This window comes from Vanacampus margaritifer, chromosome 5, assembly GCF_051991255.1.
Source record: "Vanacampus margaritifer isolate UIUO_Vmar chromosome 5, RoL_Vmar_1.0, whole genome shotgun sequence".
Taxonomy (NCBI): Eukaryota; Metazoa; Chordata; class Actinopteri; order Syngnathiformes; family Syngnathidae; genus Vanacampus; species Vanacampus margaritifer.
In genome coordinates this window covers 31,113,356-31,140,841 of record NC_135436.1, presented here as the reverse complement: position 1 = coordinate 31,140,841, position 27,486 = coordinate 31,113,356, and the positions used below count along the sequence as shown (strand labels likewise).

Sequence of the window (27,486 nt, the reverse complement as noted above, 5' to 3'; positions counted from 1 at the left end):
CTCACCTGCGACCGTTGCTAAACAAAACCTTTCAAAGTGATTGATGCGGATTGAGCGTCATTTTGCTGCATTTGCACAGCTGCGTTGCTTGAGAAGATGTGACGGAAATTCCGACACGGCGGACATGACGAGCGAGGGTCCGTCGAACCGATGACAACGGCAGCGAGTCAAAGGTCGCCGCGCAACAAACTCGACCAGGGACGTCCGGTAACAACATTTATGCCAGGGCGTCATCAGATTACAATTTCCACTCTGCACGTCCCCGCAGTTACAATCAGTTGATTTGAAAATGATTTATAGGACTTCGCCGTGCCCAAAACTTGTCCACAAGCCACCGGCTGAGAAACCGCAAGTAGCGGTCGCGACTGTTGATGGCATCAGCTCCGTTTCTCGTCCTCACACGTTCCCATGGATTGATTTGGATTTTGGGCGGAGGGAAAGAAAAACCTTTTTTATACAAAGAGAATCCTATCGTTGTTTATACGAGTACTTGTGCATTTGTTTGAGTCCTCTCAGAAAGTGCTTGCTAGCCAAAGTTGACGTCTTTGAGGGACTTTCCGTGGTGGCAGTCGGGCAACGTCGTCCGGCGGGAGGAAGAGCGATGGCGAAAGAATCCTCGCCAACATCTCCGCGAGGTCTGGAATGTCTCGGGAAAAAAGTCTTCAGCCGCTCCCTGGCGTCTCGTCCGCTTCTTCAGAGATCTTCATTGCGGTGTCGGGATGCGGCGAGGGCCGAGATTTCCGCTGCCGAGGTTCACCGGACCAGTCGGTGGCCTGCACGGGAATCATGGTCCTGCCCAGACCCTGCCCGAGCCAAGAGCACGTCAGGAAGAAAATCCACAAATCCTCGCCCGCGTCCTTTCCTTTGCCAGCGTCCTACCTGGTTCTCGGCCAGAGCCTCCTTGGCCATGTAGTGCTCCCTCTTCATCTTGAGCTCCACCTCCTCGGGGATGTCGGGAACCATCAAGTCGATCAGGCGGCCGACGAAGAAGACCACGTGCTGGGGAACCAGCAAACATCACAGAAGCCGCCAGCAATCGGCTCAAAGCAGACGTGCGTCAAATCCTAAATCCGGGCCCGGACAGTCAAAACCCTGCCACCTTTAGCCACATTAGCCACAGGTGCTTCTACTCAACCGGCTGGTGGGAGCTCATTTACTTGCCGGTTGACGTGAAGCATCTGCAGCTCCTAAAGGCAAACTGTGCCGCAGGGTTTTTCCTCTCCGGACCTCCTGGATTTATTTGACACCTCCGGTTAAAGCACAAGCGAGATGCTGACGACGCCAACGATACTTGTTCCGTTAGCGCCAGCTTTGCTAACACCTGAAGAAGGCTAATGACACTCAGGAGACTTGAGACACTGACCTCAAAGATGATGACGAAGCTGAGTCGTATGGCGAGCAGGTGAAAATATTCGGGCAGATATTCGCCATTTTCGTCCCTCAAGCCGCGATACCTGAAGACGAGCCGGACATCAGAAAGGCCGACAACCGGAAGGTGGCAATGCTCAAAAACGACGGCAGGTGTTTTTCAAGCGTCTTGTTCAACTTGTACGGTGTGAATTTTTTTAAAATCTTTTTGCTTCTTTTACTGCATCAAGTTTTAAAACAACTCCAGGTCCGGTCTTTGCCACGAGGGTTCAACTCTATCGGGGCTAAGATCATGATAATAATAGTTAGTATTATGCATCAGTTTGATATTTTCCGGACGCTCTTCAGATGCTTGACAACGGAAACATTGCCAACGTTCATCCGTTTTCATCCAAATCGTCGTCTGCGAACGCTCCTTACCTGCAGGCGGCGCCGTGTTCCGGGCTGCGGTTGCGTGGCGACGTGGCCAGCGTGAAGTTGATGAAGCCGCTGAGGTCGGGCTGCCGCGTGTAGCGGTAGTACAGGCGGGGCAGGAAGGAGGACGTGAAGGCGATCAGGAAGGCCTGCGGAGCAAAAGTTCAGCCGTGGCGTGACGCGGCGCGGAGGCGGGACAGCAACGTCCGGTCCGGTCATACGTTGCCGAGGACGGCCATGTAGGTGATGAACTGCAGGATGTCCAACCAAATGCCGATGTCCTGCGCCCGCTCCACCACCGGCCGCCGATATTCGGTGACAAACTTCTGCGCGTCCAAGCGGATTTCCACCCAGTTGTTGATGAGCGCGAAGAGCGGCGCCAAGGGGCACGCCGCCACGAAGATGGTGATGAAACCAAACTGAATGACTGAAAAGCACAAGTAGGAAGTCTTCAGTGGCAACCGCATTGCCAGCAAGTCACTCATTGGTCAGTCCAGTCGCAGCTTCGTGCTGAGCCGCAATACCGACTTTTGCCATAACGGGGCGTTCTTTGGCGAGCTGTCCTGGCGCATTCGTGAGGTTCCAAACTGCTCTCTGAATTCTCTCAAACGTTCGCATTGCTTGTCAGGAAAGTGGCCTGGTTGAGGACTCCAGTGCAGCGAAGCCGAGCGAGTGAAGTCCAATAAGGTTTTTAACAGAACGCAAATGAGCTTGTGACGAGGCAGTCCGGGGAAGAAGAAAAAAGGCTACAAGGTTAAAATTGCTGACGTGGCAAAATGTGGGGGGACGACAAGACTTGACATCGACAGACAGCAAACAATGGACCAACAAGAACTGAACAAAAGACAGGAGACTAAATACAGCAAAACTAATTGACGAGACAAAACTAAAGAAAAACCCAAACATGACCTCGTCTTGCCAATGTTTGACGGTCAGCAGTGAACCTTCCTTGCTTGTCTTTTCTAGTGCCGGATGGCATCGCATTCGTCGCGTCTCTTTGCCCGTAACTTTGACTTGCAAACCTTGAGTGTTGCACTTCAATTGGATCCCATTTGGTCCAAAAGCTCATCTTGGCAACACCAAGGTGGCTTCACAGCATACAGACGCGCAAACGGGTCGGACAAACGCAAACGGGTCGGCAGATCACATCAACAAGTCACATCATCCGATCCAAGAAAAGTGCTTGCAGATCAATCTGTCACCAAATGGGCTTTTTTGTCCGGGACGCGTGTCCTTGCTTTCATCAGCAGCTGTCTGGGCCGACTCCAGGATGTCTGCAAGTCCCCCTCGGCGAGCCCTGGCAGCACATCGCCCCCACGCCGTCTCAACTTGACTCACGTCCCCGTCCGGTTCTGGATGTGCTCCTGCCCACCGGCAAATCCCTCCGCTACCTGTCACAGCGGGTCCATCCACACAATCCATCCGCCTGCCCGCCCATCCTGCAGCACCGGTTCTCGTTCTCTCTCTCTCTCTCTCTCTCTCTCTCTCTCTCTCTCTCTCTCTCTCTCTCTCTCTCTCTCTCTCTCTCTCTCTCTCTCTCTCTCTCTCTCTCTCTCTCTCTCTCTCCCTCTCTCTCTCTCTCTCTCTCTCTCTCTCTCCTCTCTCTCCCCCCCTTCCTTCCCTGCCTGCCTCCCTCGCACCCTCCCTCCCTGCGAGACATCTCTGGAGTGTCAAATGACGTCTGCTTGACGTCACCTCACGTGGCTGCGTTTTCGGTGAGGCGACAGGACGGCCCGTCGCACCCGTGTCGGCGGGCGTGTCCACTCACCCATCTCCAGGTACTCGCTGAAGAGCCCCTCACAGAGCAGGAGCTGGTAGTCGACCTCCCAGGGACAAACACCTTGCCTCTGCTTCTTCCTGCTCTTCCAGCAGATCACTGGCCTTCCCGCTTCGCTTCCTCTTCTGCCACCACGCCCGCAACTTCCTGCCGGCACACAAAAAAAACAGGAAATGGGCCAAGAAAACATGCCTCAGTCTTTTAAGACATCAGTCCTCCTTTGGGTCGAGGTTAGGCCTCGCTGGAGCCCAGCTGACTTCCGGCTACAGCCCGGACTGGTTGCCAGACAATCCCATAGAGGAACAATTGATTGGTCGCCGCTCAATGTTAGCTACATATGGACAAACCAATGGATTGTAGGAAACACTGTATGGAAAACACGTGATTTAAAAAAAGTGACATAAGTGTTGAAGACATTTCAAATGCAATTCAAAGTGTAAAAGTGGCAAAATTCTTCTGTAAAGCTTTAAAGAAAAGTTGCTGACTCCATTTTGGAAAATGTCTAATGAGTGTTTTCATAATGTGATCCTCTCAGCCACCTCACGATTGGTGAAATGTGTGTGTGTGCGTGTGCCGGGCCGTCGGTGAGCGCGGATGTCAGACTGTGTGCGTTAGCTTAGCATGTTAGCTTACGGGCAGACAAACTCCTGGATGTTGTTGATGAGCTGCTTTCCAACCATGATGACGAGCAGCTCTGAGCCAACTCGATGAGGCAGCCGCCGGCGCCGCACTGTTGTCACAAGCACAAGTCGCTGTCAGCGGGAGAACTATGGAGTCGATGACACGGACTTCCGGGTTTTACACATCGGCGCCGTTTCCGGCCACTGCTGGCCGCGTTCCCACACTCGCGCCCCCCAACCCATCGGCGGGAGGACGTCTCGGCTATCTGAAATGCTTCGGACCCGGAGACGGACACGACACACTCGCAGCCGTCAACGGGGACGCGCAACCGAGGGGCACAAAGGCGGAAGCGCAAGTACTGGACGCGGCTCACACACGTCGCAAACCGGAAACGGAAACAAAGTGGATGGGTGAAAACCCGGAAGTCCCGCCTCCGTCCGTGGCATGTTGAGCCGCCGCGGGCAGGCGGCACTCACGTCTTCGTTGCGCACATCCGAACAGCGTGATGTAATTTTCCCGGGTAGCCGATGAATCTGCAACACAAGCACGGAGCCAAAGTCAGCGAACCGGTTCCAGCGGCCCGACGGCAACACCAACTAGCACGCGGTTCGCCGACAAAACAAGTTCCATATTATCGGCAGCTTATCCAAAGTACAAAAATGGCAACATTGTCGACTGGCTACGCGGAGACAGTCCGGCAAACGGGTCTCCAAGGGGACCAGCAAGCAAGTTTGTTGCTCACCTGCCTTTGAAGAAGGCGATGTACACCGGAGACGAGTAGAAGTTGACAAACTGGAACACGAACACTTTCAGGATGAACATGTCTTCGTATTTGGTCTGAGTGCGATGCATCTCTGACACACACACACACACACACAGATTTCCCGTTAAATCCAAACGGCTTCTTCAGCTCTCAGTCTTGGTTGTGGACTTGTGTCTCTTGTGGGTGTGGCCACATGCTTGTCGTCGTTAGTTACACGAACGGATCAGTCGGTTCCTGTTTTGATTGATTGACTGCTTGATTGTTTGATGAGTTCATTGATTGATGTTGAGATGATGGAGTTCCTGCTTTGTTTCTCGGGTGCAAATCCAGGTTGGGAAGGTCCAAACCCTCTTTCGCCACAGCTGCTTCTACTCAGGCAGCTGCTTTCGCTGCCACTAAAGAAGAAGCAGCTCCGGCCAAAGCCGAACTTTGGAAGGATTTGGACTTTCCCAAGCTCGATTTGACATCTCTGCTCTGGTGGGCGTGTCCCGCGGGTTGATGGTCCCGTGATTGTGTTTGAAGAGGACTGCGGTATGAAAAGGTCTTCAAGGAGCGAGTGGAGTTGTGAAAAGGTGCAAGGTGCGAGCGACTGACCCCATCTGGTGAGGATGTGCGCGAGGGAGATGTAAACGCGAGACAAGATGAGGATGACCAGCAGGTTCAAGACGGATCCCGTCAGGCTGGCGATCCTGGCGGCCTGGAAGCAGACGGACAGTCAAATTGAGGAGGGTCGAGTCCCTCAAGGATGCCCGTCCCAAGCCCCCCCCCCCCCCCCCCCCCCCATCCAGCATCTTGATGGCAAACGTTACTTTTCCAAAGAAATATGCATTTTAAAGATGAAGGGATCTTCGATTTTTTTTTTTTTTTAAATCAACGCTGTTTTTTTCAATTTGTGGAAATAAAATATGGTATTTTAAACCTTTTTTCAAGTTCTTCAATAATAGAAAAAAACTATTGTGAAGTCCATTCTGAACCCAAAGCGATTCTATCAAACAGCTGAGCTGGCGTTTCCGGTTCCGACATCTCGGCCATGGAAAGCGCTTGACTGATTGCTTGTTAAAGAGTTTGAGCGGCGAGGGCGAGCTTTTGCTTGGATCGAGTGCGGGACTCTCACCGAGAAGATGAAGAAGCTGATGTTGGACTTGGAGATGACGATGCTGAGGATGGAGCGATACAGGATGATGGCAATGAGGAACATCAGGACCACCACCACCTGCAAGCGGCAAAGTGCAGCGGTTCGGCTCCGCCCCTTTCAAGCGGCGGCGGCGGCGGCGCCGAGGCCTCACCATGATGACGATGATCATGCAGCCGGTCAGAACTCGATTGAAGCGCTTCTTCTGGGGGAAGTACGGTTCCTCTGCACCCGTCAGAGGGTTCCTCGTCGTCATGGGCGCCATGGCCGTGAACTCGGGTCGCGGTCGCTCCTGCCGAAGGTCGTGCAGCTTTACGGACAATTATGCAACTTTCACGTCGGGCAAAACCGGACAAAGGCTGCTTTCCGGTTGGGATGACCGGCCGAGTCCTACGGCAGCAGACCGGGGACTTGTAGAAACGTCTGCACGGTTTTGGTTTTACGCAAGATGACGCCATCTAAGGTTTGCCTTCACACGTATCGCATCCTGCTGTCTACGACACAAACACGCTCTCCTCCAAGGCAGCAGGTTATGGACGACGTGCGATGAGCAAGAGAACCAGATTGAAGATTGAGTTTTAGCCGCTGCATAACGTGAAGAAGTCAAGACTGAAGTTGTGCCGACGATTGTCACGTTTTGTCGTATGGAAGATGGCCGAAGACATCCTCCACAGAGAACTTTCAAAAGAAAGACCGACCGCCTTCAGTCAGGCTACCGAGACCTCCGTAAGAGGGACATGAAGGCTACCTGGGATCACTGGTGACTACTGGGCAGCGGTGCCAAATCCTGGTCCAGAAGTCAAAAGCCTGCGGGTAAAAGAGCTTGTTTACCTGCCCGGGTCAAATCAATCGCTCCTACGCTGCGCATGTGCTCCATTTAACTTGAATACAAAAATAACCGCACAAAAAGAGAACAACATTCGAGCAAGTCGGGGTTGAAAACCATCCTGGCATTGGCTCGTCGTTATCGCAGATCTCGCGGCGCACGCGGGAAGCCCGCCAACCTGTTTTCCGGTTTGGTCGAGACACTCCGCGTAGTCACTGCGGTCTGATGCTAATGCTAACGCTCACGGGAACTGGATGTGACGCAACGATGGTTCAGTCGTGGGACAGACGAGCTGCGGGTACCTTCAATGTCCTGGAAATCGGTGCAGTCCCAGCGGTGGGACAGAGATGAGGCACGTTCTCTTCCAGTACTCCAAAAACATGACAGCCCACAAGGACATGAAGACGCTGAGAAAGACCGTTCCTCCGTTGTCAAAAAGAATCCCCGCCTTCGAGCAGATGGGCACAAAAACACAGTCAGGTGATCAGACGGACGGACAGGCAGGGCAGGCAGACGGACGGACAGGCGGGCAGGCGGGCGCAAACCTTGAAGGTGACGCAGATGCTGGAGTAGTTCCAGTAGGAGCAGATGTTGCAAATTGGGCACATGACGAAGCTGCCGTCACTGTCACACAACTCCTTCCTACAAGCACACACACACACACACACACACACACACACACACTTGAGTGGATCGTGTGCATCGGAGTGTGTGACTGCAACATGTCCTACGCACGCTGGTACAATCCGTGGTCATCAGCCAAAAACGCGGTCAGGAAGACCAATGTTCCAACAAGCGAGGCTGGCACCAACCAGCCCGTGTAGAACCCTGTAGAACATCACCATGGAAACATACGGCAAAGGCGGACCATGATCATGGAAAGATACAGAGAAGTTGTTTGCAATTACCGAGCCAGGCAAAGTACAGAGCTATCTTCCTCTCCAAAGTACTCCCTGATGTGGTCCAGAGGTTGGTAGCGAGCCCAACAGGACCACTGAGCCCAGTACCCGTACAGGATTTGCCTGAGACTCAGAGACTCGGCGGGCTTTGGCGTTTGGGCATCTGGAATCCACCCTGGAGGAAAGACAACCTTTTAGAGGGACGCGCTTGACGGCGGCTTTCTGCAGTTCTGCTGGAAGTGGACCTCATGGAGCGGGTACGCCGATGTGAAGACCTGCTCGCTCAACAGACGGTTGATTCCCACCTCGCCTTTGGACACCGAGCCATAAGAAGTCCGAGCCAGGATCTCGTATAGCTGTAGCACACGCAGACGCGGGTCTGGTTAAGACGGCGGTGTTGGTGCGTGACGAGCAGACGAGACGCGGCCGAGACGCGGCCGAGACGCGGCCGTGTAGACGCGGCCGAGACGCGGCCGAGACGCGGGCGAGACGCGGCGGGCGAGACGCGGCCGAGCGGCTTCCTTCTGGACTTTGTGTTTTCTCACAACAAACATTCTCACAAGATTCTCTTCTGGCCGTGACTCTTACACGCATGCTAGCATTAGCCTAGCTTAGCACGAAAGGGAGTGTGTGCTTGTTATTCGTGTGTGTTTGAGGAGTAGGTGGAGTCTCATCCGCCTGCTGAATGAAGCATCCTGAAGTCGTTGGTCTGTTTGCTTGTTGGTTGGGCCTCCCAATCAGGATGTGAAGAGAAACAAGAGAAGGACTCACCACTTGATGTCTTTGGGTTGTCTTGAAGAAATTCTCTCTGTCTTCACTCCCCAGAAACCTGAAAGACACAAATCAAACGGCCTTTACGTTGGAAAAGCCCAAGTGGTGCCCAGCAGTTCTCGGGACTCCTGTCCTGACTTGCGATCTGACTGGCATTCTGCCGCCACTCCTGATCTGACTCCAGTTGCGCTGACCCTCGTCCTGACTTGTGAGGTGTTTTTGCGAGGAATCCGAACCTCTCCAGCTTGTTGGTCCTGAACTGGCAGGTGTAGAAATCGGGCGGCGGATTGGGGACGTCCTGTGCCAGCGGGTTGGGCAGCGCCAGGTACTGAAGCGCACGAGCTGACCAATTGACAAAGGACGTGTTGACCACCTGCAGAAGGGACAGAAAAGAAGAAGACGAGGTCGGAGCGTCCGTCTCGCCGTCAGCTCGCTCGGCCTCCCTCACCTGCAGCGGGACGCGCAAACTGATTTCCTCGGCGTAGTAGCAGAGGACGCTCCAGGGGGCACTCAGAAGGACGAAGCAGATCCTGGTCTTGGTCTGGACCACATCCCTCTGTACAGCAGACAAGCGGAAGTCAAATGCGATCGGTCGGTCGGTTTGTTTCCGTGGCGTGTTCGTCTTCACCTTCTCCATCAGGACTCCCGAGAATCTCAGTCTGTTCAGGAAAGTTTCTCTCCACTTGCCATGACCCGAGTTCAAGGCCTTGCTGTCCTCCACGTTGGGGTTATGAGGCTCCTCCCACGCCAGAACAAAATCTGACCAATGGGTACACAGTTGTGCTCTTAAGTGGACACAATATGCGCAGTTATGGCAAGGGGGGCTGGGCGGGGGTGCGGTGGGCTCCCAACGAGTGTTTTGAGATTTTGAGAGGTTGAAGCGGACGTGAGCAAGCAGAGATGTGAATTTTGCCGACCATTCATAGCAGTTTTGTGTCATGAAATCATGTTTCTCTTTCGTACGACTGCGCTCACAAGTTTACGTAAACGTTAGCCGTCCGCTGAATGAGCAACAACAGTTACTTCTGCTGAAAACTAGCAGTGAATGCGTTGGACTTGTTGGATTGGGCCTCCCGAGGGGCGGGTTCTGGCCTGCCAGGTTCGACGGCAAGGCTAACGTAGCATCCATTTCCATTCCGTATTGCTTTGTTTCTTCTGGCTGTTGCTGACTTTGTGTCTTGTCAAACACGGAGGAAGTCACGCCTGTTTGCTAAGCTAATATTGACGCTAACGTGTCTTTGACTCACCAACGCGAGTGGATCCGTCGCTGAACGTGTTCTTGTCCCGCGGCGGCACAGCAGCATTCTGGGAAGCACACAGAGTGAAGTCAGGACATTTTGCCCAACTTGTTCCAAGTCAACTTTTGTTCTCGTGACCTTGCGCTCGCCTTCCTGCTCTTGTCCAGGCCATTGTTTTTTTTTTTCCTGGATCGCTATTGTGGGGGTCTGAGGATTTGTTTTTAAACTGTCAAGCACTTTGACTTGCATTTTTTTGTAGGAAAAGGGCTTTATGAATAATGATTGATCGATTGATCGATCCATCGATCGTTCCCAGCCAGCTGCGGGAAGACAACCTCTGCGGCCGAGATTTTGCCGCAATTGCTAAGCTAGCTGCTAAGACTCTTGGACGAGAGCATCGAGGATGTGAAAGGTTACCATGGCGATGCTCCCGTAGCTGATGTCTGTCTTGGTTTCCATGTCGATGAGAGTGTTCACCTCCTGGTCCCCTCGCACCTTCATCTTCCTGGAACAGTTGAAGTTAGCAGCGCAACTTCCCATTTGCGTCCTAATCGTCACTCGTCTTCATTTTGTTGCCACGGCAGTTGGACTGGTCAACAGAAAGACGAACATCGTCATTGATCAAATAGTGAACAGCAGCAGGCTTCCCCAGTCCTGATCCTGCAGGTTTGAGATCTTTCTGTCATTTCAGTTTTGGAAAATGTTCCGGGCCATCCTTCAGACATCCGACAATTGAAAAGGCATCTTTTCTTTAGCCAACACCAGCGACTTGATCACACAACATCATCGTCATCATCATCATCGTCATCATCATCATCATCATCATCATCATCATCATCACAACGTCAACCTTAGCTTGACTTCAAAACTCACCAGTGTACCAGTCCTCAAGTCTTGGGATCCTGGAGTGTCCTCAAGTCTTGGGATCCTGGAGTGTCCTCATCCTTGTGCGTTGCTGTCCTAAGAGGTTTCAGTCAGCAGCTGCGAAATGTTCGCACCCTGTTAGACGTCACACACAAGCCCGTCCAATCATTTCTGTGTGTGCGTGCGTGCGTGTGTGTGTGTGTGTGTGTTGATAAAACCCCGTGTCTACTTTCTGATTGGCCCCGCGAAATGGCCGCACCCTTTCAGGGAAAAGGCGCAAGTGAATGGCGCCACCTGCTGTCGTGACCGGGAATAACCTCGAGTTTGAGAGCATTGCACGGAAAATCCCATTCCAGGTTTGACATTAAGAGAGGAACTCAACTGGGTTGTGGGAGCTCAACATTACTGTTTAGAATGCTTGCTGAAATGTTGTCTATTTTAATTTTAAAAAAACAGTTGGATTAGAGGTCTGGAGTCAATTAGTGGACGACGCAACTTTATTTTTGGAGATTGTGTCTCAAGTCCAATTGGCTCTACAAACTATTGATGTTTTCTCAAAGGCTTCTGGTTTACAACCCAACTTGATTTTTTTTTAGATTTTGCCATGACATGAGTGCCAATTACAATCTGTGTGTGATATAGAAGTAAAAAAAGAAAGTCAAATATTTTGGGATTGTTATCTCTAAGGACAAAAGGATGACAGAAAAAAATGAATATCTGTGAAACTGTGGACAAATGTAAATCTGTTTTAAACAGATGGCTATAAAAAGATGTTTCCATTTTTGGAAGGCTTTTATTAGCAAAGATGGGGAGCTTGTCAAGAGTTATCTACCCTGCATTTTTTGTTTTTTTTTACCGATTTCGACTAAAAGGATTAAGATGATAAACACTATCAATTTTAGATTCATATGGAGAAACAGATGCCAGTACATAAGGGGAAATGGTTAAAGGCGATGAAGACGGCGGTGTAAGGGTTAGGGTTGATTTTGATGTTACGAATGGAGTCTTGAAGTTAAAATGAAATCATTTTGTTACGAATCGGGATTCATTTTAGTTTATTGTTCCTAATGTCATTTTCAAAAAAGTGGGGGGTATCGAATTTCTGTTGCGATGTGACTTTGAATGTCGATTACCGCCAGTTAAACTGTCCGATTTTCATCAACAAGACCTTCTCCATTAAAAAATGACTGCCATCATTTCACTCCACACAATCTGGAATCATGGATACAAATTGCTTAACAGGAAATCCGTTTTTAGGGCAGAGTGGAATTCAAAAGGAGGAAGTTGCTGTAGCGCGCTTGTTAGGACAAAATCCGTTTGAGCTCCCCTACAAAAATGGGATTGTTTTAAAGAAGTTCTCAAGTCCTTTTAAACAGAGCGACACATTTGAACACAGCCTCTGTAGACAGCCTAGTCTTTTTTATTTTAGATGCTTCCATTATTTGACCCTGGTCAAAATGTGTGTCAGCCTCCCGGATCCTAATAGTCCATTGAAAATCCTTTTTGCTGGATAACAGCCTGCAGTTAGCGCTACATTTTGCGGCAATTTGTTTCCCAGATGTGCTTTCACTTGAGAGTTGATGAATATTGTGACGACACGATGCAGACAAATCTTTGAGTCTTGGCAATGAAATGTACATGCAGACTTGATTGGTTGGCGTGAAAACGCTGCAGATGAAATCACGATATTCAAGATTGGCGACATTGGTGAGCGGCAACGTAAGATGGCCGCCGTTAGCTTCACTTCTCCCAACGGCACGACGGTCAATTCTTCCGCGCCAACAGGAGAATGACGCCGTCAAGAAGCGACCGTGTTGTGGGATTGCTGTTTGGTGACGTCATCAAGGTGAGACGGTGTCGTGTTGTGGGACTTGTGTTGCGCTCGTTTAAAAGCCCCCGGGTTTGGGGGCGTGTCATTCAGTGACGTTCACTTCATAAGATCCTGCTAGCTGTCACTAAACTTGCGAGAAGATTCGACGACGAAACGGAAGCCCCTGCAGGTTGTCTGTGGGTTTTGTTTGCTTGGAATTAAGCGTGGAAAGTGGAAACGCGTCTTTACAACTCCAAGCGCTTTACAACGATTCAACGATTTGTTTGCTCCGCAAGCACGCGCACTATTTTCGGACAGGACAAGCTGCAGGTTTATTTTTTGATGTTTGGCAGCGTCATTCATCCACTTTAAGTGTGGCTGCATTTAAAAAAAAAAAACAAAAAAAAACTTTTATCTGTTGATTTTTTTTTAATTGAATCGGATAAAACGAACTTTTTATGATGAGAGATCGATGGAGAAAACGTAACTACTTGGAAACAGAATGAGACGTTCACATATTGTGAAATAAACAATGCAGTCACGTCAGTCAATATTTGAACATTTTGCCCCTTGAACTTCAAAGCTTTAAGTAGAATATTTTTGGAAAGAAATCGGGTTGCAAAATGTTGCGTGACGGCTGCAGCCTCTTCTGACGTTTGTTTGTGCGCTTCGGCAGGCCGAGCATGACGTCGCCGGAAATCGTGTCGCTGTCTTGGGGTCGCATGACGGTCAAGGGGGCGCCGTCGCCCTACAAGGACTGCAAGGTTTGGCCCGGGGGCAGCCGGCCGTGGGACTGGCGCGAGACCGGCACCGAGGTGGGCCGCGCCGCCGCCGCCGCCGGCAGGCAGGCAGACAGGTTCGGAAACTCATTGGTTTTGTGCTCGCCAGCACCGTCCCGGGGTTCAAGTGGCCGACGTGCAGGAGGTGCTGGACAAGGGGGTGGACCTGCTGGTCATCGGCCGAGGGATGGACATGGCGCTGCAGGTGACGGACAGAAAACGCTCAAGTCACTCACAAAATGGCTCCCGATTGCGTACAATCGTTAGGTGAAAATATGTGTTGGGAAAAGGTTTAGAAAAAATAAAAATAAAAAATGGATCTCGAGATGTTTGGAGAGAAATCCGCGTTGACAGCGCTGAAAACTCAAGTGGATGTCGACTGCCGACCCCCCCCCCCCCCCCCCCCCAAAAAAAAAGTGGTCGCATCATAACTGAAAGCAAGCACAAGCCCAAAACGAATCTGCTTTGGTCTTTCAAACGAGGAATGTTGCAAAGTAAATAGAAAAATAGAAAATAGAGGTTTTAACTAGTGTTAGGGTTTGAAGAAGGTATATTAAAATCACCAACTGAGGGGTGTAGTTAATCCATAACTTTTTGCGTGTCCAATAAACCAAATGGTGAGATGAGAAATGAACAGAGTTTCCTGCGCAGGATAATTCTTAGAGGAGATCTCCTGTTGCACCATTGAATCAAACTCCGACAAGTTCTGATCAACAATGCACACCCTCCTCTCGAAGGGCCAGCCTTTTATTACAATTCAGTCTCCAAGCAGAATATCTCTCCCTTCATGAATGAGCAAATGTGTTATACAGTTGAAGGACATGTCAAACAATAGAACTCTTGGTGCAGTTGCAGCTGTCTTCGTCTCTAGCCAAAATATGTATATTTTCAAGGCACTTTTCATATTCTTCTTCATAACAAAATCTCACTTTATCATTTGACCCAAAAGCACCAATGACCGTGACTAATGGAAAAGCAAAACAAGTTCTGTTCAAGACCAAAATGTACGTGTACAAAATAAAACAAGAAATTCTGGACCAATCAGTGTATAGCAAAATCAAGGGCGAAAATATGTTTTCGTACAAAGTGATGAGAAGGAACTTTTCTAGACTAAATAATATGGTCCCAGCTTTAACCCAGAACATACGAGGTCAACATCATGTGCCCTGCTCAGGACACAAGACACTTTGACAAACTTAAAATGAAGAATTAAATGTTCATGATCAGTAACAATAATCGATATATGAAAATAGGTATTAAAATGTTATAATATCCTTCAGGTTCCACAAAAGTATGGTTTCAAAGTAGTGTCTTAAATGAGGGTTTTTTCAAATGACGGATTATAAATGAAGTGCATTACCGTCAAATGAGGGTTCGTTTTTCAAACTAGGGTTACGCTTTCAAAATCGAGTTTAAAACTAGACTTTGGCTTTCAATTTAGGTTTGGGGTTTTGTGGACTTTTAAATTAGGCTGCGGGTTGCAAAGCCGAGTTCGGGTTTGAAAGTAGGTTTGGGTGCAAGCCTGGAACGTTCCCGAAACGCCGGATGACGCGCGGCTGCCGATCCTTACTTTTCATTTCCTTTCCAGGTTCCGGCATCCACGGTGGAGCGGGTGACGGCCGCGGGCGTCCAAGTGCGAGTCCTGCAGACGGAGGCGGCCGTGGCCGAGTACAACCGCCTGGCCGGGGGCGGAGCCAACGTGGGCGGAGTCTTCCACTCCACGTGCTGAGCGGACGCCGTTCAAATTGGGGACTTTGATTTGGATTTTCAAATGGCACCTTCGATAAACAATCATCTTTAGTTGGGCTTCAACTTTTGCAAGTGAGCTCGACAGGAACAGGGAAATAAATTGATAATCGCAAAAAAAAAAAAAAAAAAAAAGGCTCACTATACAACGGTTGCTTATTCTTTCAAAAAAATGCTTTAATTGTCAAACTTATTCCACACGATTTACTGCTCATGACAGCTGCAAATAAAGCAATGATGTCATCATTATGCCTCATCAGACCACATCTTTTCAAATCTTGTGTGTGCGCCGCGCGCATGTGTGTAGACATGATGATGATGATGATGATGAAGGCGAGCGTTCTTCCTCGCCGTCCTTTGGCGGGGCTAGCGTTAGCATTAGCGTCTGGCCGGCTTGGGCATGATGAAGACTTTGACGGGCTCGCTGAAGGCGATGGTTCCCTCCACGGCGCCCTCAGCTGGCGGGAGGCCGTCCAGGCTGTCGCTCCACACCAGCTTGGAGTCGCCCGCTGACGACGACGAGCTGTAGGCCAGCAGGAGGCGCACCTCCACCTGACAAGGTTCTGCGGCAGACGGCGAGAGAGGAAGTCACGCGTGCGCTCGCAACCACGACAATTCCAGCTACAGGTCGACCCAGACGGGTTTTCGACCCCAGACGGGTTTTCGACCCCAGACGGGTTTTCGACCCTAGACGGGTTTTCGACCCAGACGGGTTTTCGACCCTAGACAGGTTTTCGACCCAGACGGGTTTTCGACCCCAGACGGGTTTTCGACCCCAGACGGTTTTCGACCCTAGACAGGTTTTCGACCCTAGACGGGTTTTCGACCCAGACGGGTTTTCGACCCTAGACGGGTTTTCGACCCAGACGGGTTTTCGACCCTAGACGGGTTTTCGACCCAGACGGGTTTTCGACCCCAGACGGGTTTTCTACCCTAGACGGGTTTTCGACCCAGACGGGTTTTCGACCCTAGACGGGTTTTCGACCCAGACGGGTTTTCGACCCTAGACGGGTTTTCGACCCAGACGGGTTTTCGACCCCAGACGGGTTTTCGACCCCAGACGGTTTTCGACCCTAGACGGGTTTTCGACCCAGACGGGTTTTCGACCCCAGACGGGTTTTCGACCCCAGACGGGTTTTCGACCCAGACGGGTTTTCGACCCTAGACGGGTTTTCGACCCAGACGGGTTTTCGACCCCAGACGGGTTTTCGACCCAGACGGGTTTTCGACCCCAGACGGGTTTTCGACCCCAGACGGTTTTCGACCCTAGACGGGTTTTCGACCCTAGACGGGTTTTCGACCCCAGACGGGTTTTCGACCCTAGACGGGTTTTCGACCCAGACGGGTTTTCGACCCCAGACGGGTTTTCGACCCTAGACGGGTTTTCGACCCAGACGGGTTTTCGACCCTAGACGGGTTTTCGACCCAGACGGGTTTTCGACCCCAGACGGGTTTTCGACCCAGACGGGTTTTCGACCCCAGACGGGTTTTCGACCCCAGACGGTTTTCGACCCTAGACGGGTTTTCGACCCTAGACGGGTTTTCGACCCAGACGGGTTTTCGACCCCAGACGGGTTTTCGACCCCAGACGGGTTTTCGACCCAGACGGGTTTTCACCACACATCCTCCTCTCGCAGTGAAAAAGGAAAATAGTGATGTGAAAATGTGAACTATTGAAAGCCACTGGTTTGCACGCCGAGCCAACACGTTGGGTCCATTTGTGGCCAACGCGTTGCCGGCAAAAGTGTGGTACGGTGCCGGCATCTCACCCGTCCAGGCGCCGTGCGACAAGTACACCTGCGTGATGAGCCGGTGTCGCCGCGGTCCCGGCTTGCGAAAGTCTCCGGGCTTGGGGTGGATCACGTGACTCTGGCCGTCGGGATAAAGAACCTGAAGAGAGAAATTTGTCTTGGTGGAAAGCGTTGATGGACGCGACGTCGCTTCTCAACAAACAAAACCAAAAAGCCGCATGACGTCTTGTTTTTCTTTTTACTTACCTCCACTTTGACGGCGTTGTGAGGGTCGCGTACGTGCTCCAGCGTGGCGTCGACGTCCAGCGCCACCACAAGGCCCGACGTGAACTTGAGCGGGTTGTCCGACTCTCCCGTGGGTTCGATGATGTTGGCCGTGGCTCGATGGATCTGCGCAAAATCATCACACGCTTCCGTTTGCAATCCTTCCCGCATGTGGGCGGGGCTTTTCTTTTCACATCGCCGAAATTCAATTTGTTCAAAAATGCTTCATTTCAGTTGAGCTCTTATTGGCTTTTTAGCTCTTTTTTGTCACATGACTTTTAAAATTTCAGCCGACAGTCTCGAAGTCAAAGAATGTTGTCTTTTTGTCTGTTTGTGTTTTTCCTTCCAATGAGGAATTGAAAGCAGACAAACGTCAACACAATTTGAGGTCGTCCGGGAACGAAGCGTCGAGGTTTTGACCAAGTCCAAATGTGACGTGACGGCGCCAAGATTGCGCTGCGGCGCGCGGACGTCGGGCCTCACCTGGGACGGAAGGTTGAGCTGCAGGACGGCGCTCTGCCTCAGCGACGTCTCCAAGATCTTCAGCAGCTCGGCCGGCTTGCGGCACGCCGGCCGCGCCGTGGCCTCCGCCAGCTTGTCGGCAAAACTGTCCTGAAGGTGCGGGAGCTCGGCGGCAAACAGCCTGCGGGGGCGCACGCGCATCGCTCGTCACTCATCCCGCCGTCCTTCCTTTCGCCTTTGATTGACCTTCACAATTCATTCGCCATCTCAAGCGCTTTTCCTCGCCACGCCCGCCAGCGTGCTGGAGCGCTTTTCGTCGTTTATTCACTTATAAGGAGCTCAGCAAGACCAGCTTTTGCAATTGCCACACTTAACTCATTGACTGGCAGCCATTTTGACTGAAGCAACCCCCTTCGCTCCGGCGGTTTGACTGGATTTGGACTGATTTTGCAAGGCCCGCCCACAGAATATTCTGTTCCATTGCTACCAAAACATGGAACCAACCAAGACAAAGATTTGAGTTTCGTCTTTCATCGGGGAAAAAAAGTCTATTTCTATCCATTTCTGTTTTGCAGCAATTAGCATTAGCATATAGCTAAGTTTCATCATTATTCACAAATCTGTTTCGAACTGTGAGTAAATGAGCTTTTTTTCAACAGGGCCCTGGTTGTTCTCTTATACTCTTTTGCCACCCGCTGGCCGTCTTTGCAATAACTAGCGTTTCTTCAACGGTTCTTTGCCGTTGAGAGGCCGCATCAAAGCCTTCTGGATGCTCGGGCATAAAAAACAGCGTTTTGGGGTTTGAATGAGTTCGTGGCGAGTTCGAGCAACAAATAACAAAGCATCACTTTCACGTTAATTATGCGAGTGATCAATTTTGCCGCCGACGAGGCACAACTCACCTGTGGAACGCGTCGAGCTCCGTCAGGAACTTTTCGCAGGCGCCCACCAGAGGATCCTGCCTGCACGCACACAAAAGCAAAAAGGGCCGCTTACGACCGACCGACCGACCGACCGAACGAACGAACGAACGACCGAAAGGTTATTCGACACAACACACATCGCATGTTGTTTCTTTAGGAACGCTACGAGGCTTGACTTCCTTGCCGCCGCCATTCCACGTCACGACGCACGCAATGCGTTGCCACGTAAATAACAATGTCTGTTTCTACAAAATGTATTGAACTGGAAAGCATTTTTGAAAAATGAATCTCATCGTTGTTAATAACTAAATAATTAACATTCAGCAAACTTGTTCCTTTGAACTCTTGTAAGGTCGCGACTGAGCAACGACGGGTCAACCGACAGCGCGTGCAAACGTCAGACCCGTCGGCTTCCTCAACCACCTGCGGACGGACGGACGGACGCATTTGGCGAGCGCGCACGTGACTGACCCGTTGGCGACGCGCGCGCTGAGAACAAGCAGCAGCGCTTTGGCCTGCAGACGCACGTGATGGATGACGACCACCTGCCGGCTCTCCAGACCGCTGTACATGAACTCCAGCTTGTAGCTCTCCTGCAAGACCTGCAGCACGCACGCACGCACGCACGCGCACACACACACATGCACACACACACACACACTTGTCTTTGTATCATGGTGGGGACATCTCATTGACTTGATGCATTTCCCAAGCATGAAAAATGATTCCTTAGCCTAACCTCAACCATCACCCAATTCGAACCTAAACTCTAGAACCAAATCGTGACCCTCCAAAAGAGGTGTGAACTTGTGTTGGTCCCCACAAGTTCAAGTGGGTCCCCCCAATGATAGTCGACACAGGTGTATGGACCCCACAATGGAGCAAAGACAAAACATTCGGATTCTTTTGTGCCGGTCGAACCTGCTGCGCGGCCGCCACGGCGGTGCCGTTCTGCTTGAGGCCGAGCGGCACCGGCATCTTCCACAGCTTCTCCTGCAGAGCCTGAAAGTAAACACACGAGTTCCTTTGCAGCCAAAACGATCCATCAGCAATCGTTCATTTGATTATTGGCAGCAGGTGCGCGCGTTCAAAAGGTCCCGATGGTTTGAGTTTCCTCATTCCAGCTTTATTTCCGACTCTTCGATTTGCACTGCATTGCCCGGAAACGATTCCATTTGTTGTTAGATTGTCTTTCGTTCTTGTCGTCAATCCCTTTTTACGATTACGCGTAGAAAACCATTTCAAAAAGTCACATTACAAAACAAGAAAGTCTCATTATTGTTACAAATCGAATTTCGAGATGGACCGATACGTCCGACGTCGATTATTAATAGATAAAGAGGCCGATAACGAATGTTTCTTTCGAGGAAAAGGGAAAATACTGCCATCAGAAATGTTTTGAAATGACAAGATCAAAAAGAGAAATTTTTTTTTTCAAATAAAAGATATTTTTAAAATTCGAACGCAATCAGCATGTCTTCAAAAGTTCAATGAAAACTTCAAATAAATCAATAAATAGCGTGTTATAGTTTTACAAAACTTGAAAACATCTCAAATGTGTCATTTTCACTTGACGGACGTTTTGATTTCTAACAAAAACAAAAAGTGCAGAAAGTTCCAAAGGGTCAGCAGCATCTTTTACAAAGTTGAAATGGATCTTTTATCCACAGTGATTTCATTGATTTTTTTTTTGTGGCTGATGTTTGTCAAAAGGCTGAAAATGCGGCGAGTCCTTTCGGCACAAAGACGCCGACCACGCGAGACGAGACGACGGCGCGAGTTCCCGTATTTGTCCGTCCCAACGACGCTTGTGCGATCACGTGACCTTGATGAGGAGAAGTTGGCAACGCAGGTACGTGGCGCAGAAGTCGGCGGCTCCGGCCAGTTCCGTCTGCAGCTGGCCCAGCCTCTGCAAGTCCCTGAGCACACGACGACATCACAACGACATCACGACGACATCACGACGACATCACAACGACATCACAACGACATCACGTCGACATCACGACGACATCACGACGACATCACGACGACATCACATCGACATCACGACGACATCACAACGACATCACAACGACATCACGTCGACATCACAACGACATCACGACGACATCACGACGACATCACAACGACATCACATCGACATCACGACGACATCACGACGACATCACGACGACATCACGACGACATCACGACGTCATCACGACGACATCACGACGACATCACGACGACATCACATCGACATCACGACGACATCACAACGACATCACGACGACATCACGTCGACATCACGTCATCATGTGTTGATGAAATTCAAGACAAATTGATGCAAACAATCAAAATTGCCGTCTTGTCGTCGTCACATCGGGCCAATCCAGTCTGCGTGCGTGCGTGCGCGCGCGCGTACCGTATGGTGAAGATGAGCAGGTCCTGTGCTCCAGACGCTTCCAGGTTCTGGATGGTGCTGACCCGGTCCAGACTTTGCTGCAGGAAGAGCTGAGCCGACTCCACACCTTGACAGTCGGCAGAGTCCAAACCGTGGACCTGCTTCCTGCCCGGCAGCTGAAGACAGAAGGGAAAAAAAAGAAAAAGAAAAAAAAAGTGTCATTGGCAAGGAGTAGAAAAAGTGCAGCTAATATTCTTTGCGTGTGTGTGTGGTTCTGACCCGCAGAGGCGGCACCAGGTGCGACAGGCTGTCCCTGAGGTAGGCGTAGTGTCTGAAGGTGTGGTCGGAGAAGAGCGCAGGCATGGTGGGACACGACTTGGCCGCGTTGAACACCAACACCAGGACGGCGATATCTGACGGCGGACGCGGTCAAGAATGTGACGACGATGACGAGCATGATGAGGAAGAGGAGGAGGAGGAGGAGGATACAGGCCGGGTCGTCCATGTCGGGTTCCGGCGTGTCAAAGTAAGGGTGCGTGCTGAGGAGTTCCGGAACCAGCGGCAGGACCAGCATGGGATGGCGCGAACCCAAAAACTTGAGACACCTGCCGAGACACGCAAAAAGTCAAGCCGGCGTTGGACGGAAAATATTGATTACGATTATCGGTCGTCGGGGAAGCCGATTGTTCGATTGCCGTTTTGTACCGTGCAAACTCCAAAAGTTTCCTTTTTCAACATTTTTGGGGACAAACTACGGAAGCATTTGGTGGCAGAGCAGAAAAAACACGATCAAATGAATCGGTCATCATTTTGGGCAAACAATTCATCGTTTGTTTGATTTCACTTTTCTGAAGTCATCCATGAAAGCAGATTGATTGGTTACTTTTGTTGACTCGATCCCTTTCACAACAAGTAGCTGGAGACGAGCCCACGAGCCCACTTTAAAAAAATAATAATAATAATAATTTTTGTTTGAAGTGACCCAGCATAAACGTGGGACTCTTTTCACGCTCTCTCTTGGCGTGGACTTTCTCGTGGATTTCCATCTTTTTTTCTGATTGCGACGAGAGCAAAATCAGCACATTTGAAGATGTCTCACTTCCAGACGGAGTTGCGGTCGGCAGGATACTTGTTGAGGTTCTTGAGCAGCTCCAGCAGCGCCAGCTGGACGCACTCTTTGGTGGACACGTTGGTGTAGCACAGCAGCTCGTGTAGCGCTTCTCGGATGTCGCGGGACGAGTCCTGCGAGCCAGGAACGCGGCGGTCAGAGACGGAAAAGACGGAAAAGACGGAAAAGGCGGAAAAGGCGGAAAAGGCGGAAAAGGGCTGCGTGGCGGCGGGCCGACCTCCAGGACGGCCAGCACGGTGTCCAGCTGGTCCTCCCGCAGCGTGATGTGCGTGGAGATCTCCCGCAGCACGTGGATGGATTGCAGACGCACCTCCTCGATCTCGTCGTTGAACATGTCCACCAGGAAGTCCAGACACTTTTCGGCGAAGCTGGCGGACGAGCCGGCCAGCCGGCACAGCGCCTCCACCGCCGCGATGCGCACTTCTGCACCCGCGCCCACAAAGCACACGTCAAAAGCGCACGCGCGGCACGTGATCGCATTGCGCGGCACGTCAGGTCACGTCAGGTCACGTCAGGTCAGGTCAGGTCACGTCAGGTCACGTCAGGTCACGTCAGGTCACATCAGGTCACGTCAAGTCACGTCAGGTCACGTCAAGTCACGTCAAGTCACGTCAAGTCACGTTAGGTCACGTCAGGTCACGTCAGGTCACGTGATCGCATTGCCGGCAAGCCTGACAGTCGCGGATGGATCTTTTTTTTTTTCGTCCGCCGGCAGTGGAGCAACCGCCGATGGCCGCCGGACACGCGGCACCGACGCGGCTTGAGATGAAAAGTTCAAATGTGGAGCGAGTATCGCCTTCAAACATCAAAAAGTCCCAAAAAGGAAGTGAACTGGCAAAAGCCATCCCAACCAAGACGTGAGATTTCACACGTCGCTAAAATAAGCTTCAAGAAGCGCTTTGAAGAAAAACTCCCAAAAGTCAAAATAGGATAAATATTAGATACAAAAATAATATATTTATTGAGGCACGCACACATTGAGCTCATCCACATATTGACCTTCATCTGACATTAGCGAGGATTTTAAACAGAGAAAAGCCAAAACATGCCTTGTGAAAATGAAACGGCACTAAAAAAAGTAGCCACCAGAGGTTGCTAGACAGCACAAATGGACTTTTTGAACAGATGCGCTGCTCTCAATATGGCGACGACGTGACCACGACCATTTATTGTGGCACTTTTCATATTGCCAAAATGGCCGCTCTGGTTGCATCCCTAACGGACTGCAAACCAATCTTGGCTAACGACAGCACGAGCTAACGAAGACGTACCGAACATCTCGTCCTCCAGGCCGTGGACGAAAGCTCCGCAGGCCCCCGAGGCGATCAGGTTGACCGTGTTGGTGTCCACTTTCTCCTTGGGGGCGTCGTCGGCCCACTTCCTGCCGGACGAGAACTCGCCGGACGCAAAGAGTTCTTTGGCGCGCTCGTGGGCCGTGCGCTTCCTCTGAAATCAATCGGGACTCGTCAGATCGCGTTTTCATCGGAAAGCGATGCTCGTCAAAAGTCAGCGACGGCCTCAAAGATCAGTCAACGATCGCAGGACACTTTTTTCGTTTTCTTTTCTTGATTTCTTGCAAAACGATCTGGCGTGGAAAAGCCCACAATGCCAGATTTGCAAGATTTGCCAGATTTGCAAGATTTGCAAGATTTGCCAGATTTGCCAGATTTGCAAGATTTGCAAGATTTGCAAGATTTGCCAGATTTGCATTTTGTGCAAAACGCCTGCTTGAATTTCTCATGAATATTCTTTCCAGTCCTACTTAATGATCGGGTTCTTCCGTACGACGTCAAATTGGTCGATCGTGCATCCCTAATCTAAAGCTTACTCTAAGATGAATATAGACCGGCACATTTTTCAGATTTCAAGAAATCAAAGTTATTAAAATGATCTTACTGCACTTGCACATCATTTTCTAGTAAGTAAAAACAAGTGATGTCATATTAAGGCGACGCACTGAGCAAGAATACGACATACAAGCAACGACAAGCGTCTTGATCACGTGCGGGGAAAAAAGAGCACTTTTCGCGACAGGCTGCGTTACTTCATCTGGTGGTCGCCGCTAAAACACTGACCGTCATCATCAAGTGGAATTTCGGCGCCGCTACGCCACGTCTCCGCGGCGTCCACTCACCCGCAGATCGGACATCAGCTTCTTGTCCAGCGTCTGCTCCAGGAAGTGAGGACTGACCTGCAACATCGAACCCTGCAAGGCAGCAAACAAAAGCCAGGACGACCAGCGCGCCTTCAAAAGCCAAAGCAGACGGCAAGACGGCGAGCTGCGGAACGCCACGCGGGGTTTCCCTCGCCGTCACCTCACAGAAGCCGCGGGACCTTACTTAGGTTCCCGCGGCCAATTTTCCTCACCAGCGTTTTGGCGGCCTGCACGCGCACCATCCACGAGCCGTCGCTGATCATGTGACTGATCTTCCCGAAGGCGTCGTCCACCAGGCGGATCTCCTCGTTGGACGACGGGATGGGAACGATGCTGGCGGGGGGGAAAAAAAAGGAAATCCAAACAGCTCACGTCGGTGACAGGATGAATGACCGACGGCCGCACGGCAAATGTGGAGCTCGGGTGCAAAAGTGTGTGAGTGGGTGAATGTTTGCGTGAATTCACAAATGGGAACAAAAATGGATGAATTGACAAGAAACGCATTTCAGAACAGATGATGAACACATTAATGGCGGATGGATGGTACGAATGCAAAGCAATGATGAATGTGTGAATAACTGATTGGATGAACGTGTTCACATGTGGGACAACTTGGCATTGGCTTGTGAATGTATGAATGAAGGCGTTTTTGACTGGATGATTTTGTCTGCATTCATAATGAATAAATGAATCAATGGGTTCGAGAACATCCAAATGAATGAGTGAGTGAGTGAAAAAGAGCGGATGGAGGATTTCTAATCAATGAATGAATGAATCCACGTCTATGATGAACATGTGAATGGATGGATGAATGAATAAGTACATAAATAAACAAATGAATGCGTGGCTATATGAATGGATTAGCGGATAGGTGCATTGATGAAGGTACGAATCATCTACGATGAACGTGTGAATGGCCGGATGCATGTACGGCAAAATGAAAACATGCTCATATGAAGGGATGAAACGTTCCCGCCTGAACCAACGTCCGAATGGACGAGTGAACAAAGTGTGAGACGACCGACCTTTCGGGATACAAGACGCTGAGAACCCAAACCATCTGAACGGCAGCGGAGCGGACCTGCTCGTAGTCGTCCGCCAGCAGCCGGCACGCCTGCGTACGCACACGCACGTGCACGTGCACGCTTGTCACAAGTCATAGACACAAAAAGAGACATTTTGGGAGAAAACAAAAAATGGCCGCCACAGAAGGATGTGGACATGGAAAGTGAGGCACGCATCACCTTTGACCTCCATGCACTAAAAGTTGCTCAATAAACATATGCTTCAAAACTCCTCCCCCAAAAGTTCACAGCTAGAGTTTGTATTTGTTCCAAATGTTGGTGCCAATATTTTGCCTTTTAGGGCTCCAAAGAACTCCTCATAACGGTCCCGAACGAGCTCGGCGCCGACTTGCCTCACCTGCTCGTAAATCATCTGCTGAATCTCCAACCCTCTCTCGTGCAGCTGCAGCTGGAAGACACAAGAGTCAGGCCGGCCACGCAATGCATTGTGGGCGGAGTCTCGCTGAGGCGCTACCATGGCTTTGAGGGCCGCCGTGCGCACTCGGGGGTCCTGGTCGCCAAAGAAGTCGCTGATGACGGTCGGCACGTCTCGGACGCCGCCTGGACACACCAAAGTGAGCGAGCGCATTCCGCATTCCTCATCGGGTGTCTTTGGAGCAAAAAGTCACCCGCGGGCGCCGCGAGAGGCTCGCCGTCCATCACGCCCAAACGTCCCAGCAGCTGCAGACATTTGGTCCTCACGCCGAAGGAGGCGTCCGCCAGGTGCTTGCGGGCCACGTCCGCCAGGCGCCGCGCCACCGCCGGGCTGTGCGGAAGTTGAGCGCCCACCGTCAGGAGGCTGTCCAGAAGCTGCGCCAGAACCTGGTGGGACTCTGACACGCACGCACACACGCACGCACACACGGACGTTGCGAGGCAAAGCGGACGGCGACGTGGGAGGAGATAACGAGTGAGACGGCGGCTCACTCTCGTTGGCCACGGCGGTGACCACGTCCTCCACGATGCAATCGGGACTGAAGCTCGGGGTCGTGGCCAGGACGCCCAGCAGAGACGCGATCTTCAAACGGACCGAGTTATCCGTTTCCTGCTCTCGCATACGAAAAAAGATCCTTATGCTTCAATGTCATCATCCTGGTCTTATGTGGCGGCGGCGGCGGCGGCGGCACCTTGTAGTAGTGTTCCAGGAGGATCCTGACGACGCCCTCCACGCTCTCGGCCTCCACGGGTTTGCGGGCGAAGCGCAGCAGGAAGCGCAAGGCGTCGGTGGCGTTGGCGGCCTTGCACAGATCCACGTGGAGAGCCGCCGACTTGCTGGGCTTACACAGACGAAGCTTCTTGGACGCAACTTCTTCGGCGGGAACCTGCCGAGGCGGTCACGCCAAACACATCGCACGTGTTGCTTTCAGACGCCAGCTGACCACGCGCGTGACTCAAAACACTCATCATGTCAAATCATACTTTCAGCATCGAAATGAATGGAAATGCATTCCTCCCTTCCAGTCTTAATTTTCTATGAAACAGTTATTAGCATAATGTAGACGATTTAGATGACCTAAGAGCTCAATTGTATACATACAAAGTTTAGACTCTTTCCTTTCTTTTTTTTTTTTTTAAATAATGTACAAGTGGCTCTTGGCCCATCACGTGCAATTTCTCTTCATCGGACACTTTTGCCTCTGCAAGTGGATTGTTTTCGAGGTCAAAGGACATTTCAACACATTTTGAAATCAAAATAATCCTCACAAATCAAATGACAACGATCCAAAGTCAAATGCTCTTCAATGAGCAGAGAGCTTGTTTTCATCGAGTAAGACCGCCATTTTGACTGAAATCAAAAAATGTTTGCTTTTTTTTTTAAATCATTAATATTCGATATGATGAGTTTAATCCCCTTGAATGGATCAATAATCTGTTATTTCATCCCCACTGCACATTCGATCAGTCGCATGCACTTAATGGACGCTTCACAACAGCTGCCTACATACAAAAATAGACATTCCATCAAGAATTGTTTTCAATCACAATATTTATATATCGGGGAATAGAGAGTGTGGATGTAAATATTTGTTCGTTTTGCCTGCTCGCGAATTTTCTTTTTCTGTCCTTCGGAGGAACGAGTGCGCCGGTGTTAGCCGCTTAGCTAGCTTGAGCTAACTTGCATCAACGTTCTTCCCGGGTGTCGCTCAAATGTTCGGCGCGCAACCGACCGAGCGTGGGTTCATGTCAAGTGATTCTCACCTGTACGACTCTGGAAAATTCCTCATAGACTCGCTTTTTCAAATGCGCCGCCATTTCGGCAAATGAAACAACCACAAGCGCTTAGCAATGTTAGCACGCGCTTGTCCCACTGCGCTTTCCGTAGCTTTCCGTAGCTACGGAAAGC

At 50.7% G+C, this 27,486-nt stretch overlaps 2 protein-coding genes and 1 pseudogene across 4 annotated transcripts; 1 reads left to right on the top strand and 2 right to left on the bottom strand.

The window, feature by feature from the left end:
• Positions 1-203: 203 nt before the first annotated feature.
• Positions 204-14,953, bottom strand: LOC144051772 (anoctamin-7-like; annotated as a pseudogene). The gene is made up of 25 exons (XR_013294028.1): positions 14,833-14,953; positions 10,683-10,790; positions 10,227-10,398; positions 9,819-9,876; positions 9,200-9,330; positions 9,020-9,127; positions 8,808-8,944; positions 8,572-8,629; positions 8,046-8,156; positions 7,810-7,975; positions 7,637-7,729; positions 7,447-7,543; positions 7,207-7,349; positions 6,230-6,369; positions 6,058-6,156; positions 5,538-5,640; positions 4,923-5,034; positions 4,657-4,713; positions 4,193-4,289; positions 3,551-3,706; positions 2,004-2,209; positions 1,789-1,931; positions 1,364-1,454; positions 880-999; positions 204-803 (listed from the first exon to the last, which is right to left on the bottom strand). The product of XR_013294028.1 is annotated as an anoctamin-7-like (transcript).
• Positions 12,510-15,254, top strand: aamdc (adipogenesis associated, Mth938 domain containing). 2 transcript variants are annotated; one of them, XM_077565170.1, is made up of 4 exons: positions 12,510-12,673; positions 13,160-13,298; positions 13,372-13,467; positions 14,851-15,254. In XM_077565170.1, exons 2-4 carry the CDS (start codon positions 13,167-13,169, stop codon positions 14,989-14,991), a joined length of 369 nt encoding a protein of 122 aa, XP_077421296.1. In that variant the 5' UTR covers positions 12,510-12,673; positions 13,160-13,166; the 3' UTR covers positions 14,992-15,254. The 2 variants fall into 2 exon arrangements, with proteins under 2 accessions (XP_077421296.1, XP_077421297.1); XM_077565171.1 differs by having other exon boundaries at positions 12,521-12,680.
• ints4 (integrator complex subunit 4) lies at positions 15,161-27,486 on the bottom strand. The gene is made up of 23 exons (XM_077565142.1): positions 27,342-27,486; positions 26,270-26,464; positions 26,070-26,187; positions 25,772-25,975; positions 25,618-25,703; positions 25,501-25,551; positions 25,104-25,192; positions 24,291-24,411; positions 24,058-24,129; positions 23,195-23,369; positions 22,141-22,346; positions 21,894-22,036; positions 21,284-21,399; positions 21,074-21,207; positions 20,816-20,970; positions 20,234-20,327; positions 19,330-19,410; positions 18,880-19,010; positions 18,388-18,447; positions 17,507-17,666; positions 17,006-17,149; positions 16,778-16,898; positions 15,161-15,571 (listed from the first exon to the last, which is right to left on the bottom strand). Exons 1-23 carry the CDS (start codon positions 27,393-27,395, stop codon positions 15,387-15,389), a joined length of 2,895 nt encoding a protein of 964 aa, XP_077421268.1. The 5' UTR covers positions 27,396-27,486; the 3' UTR covers positions 15,161-15,386.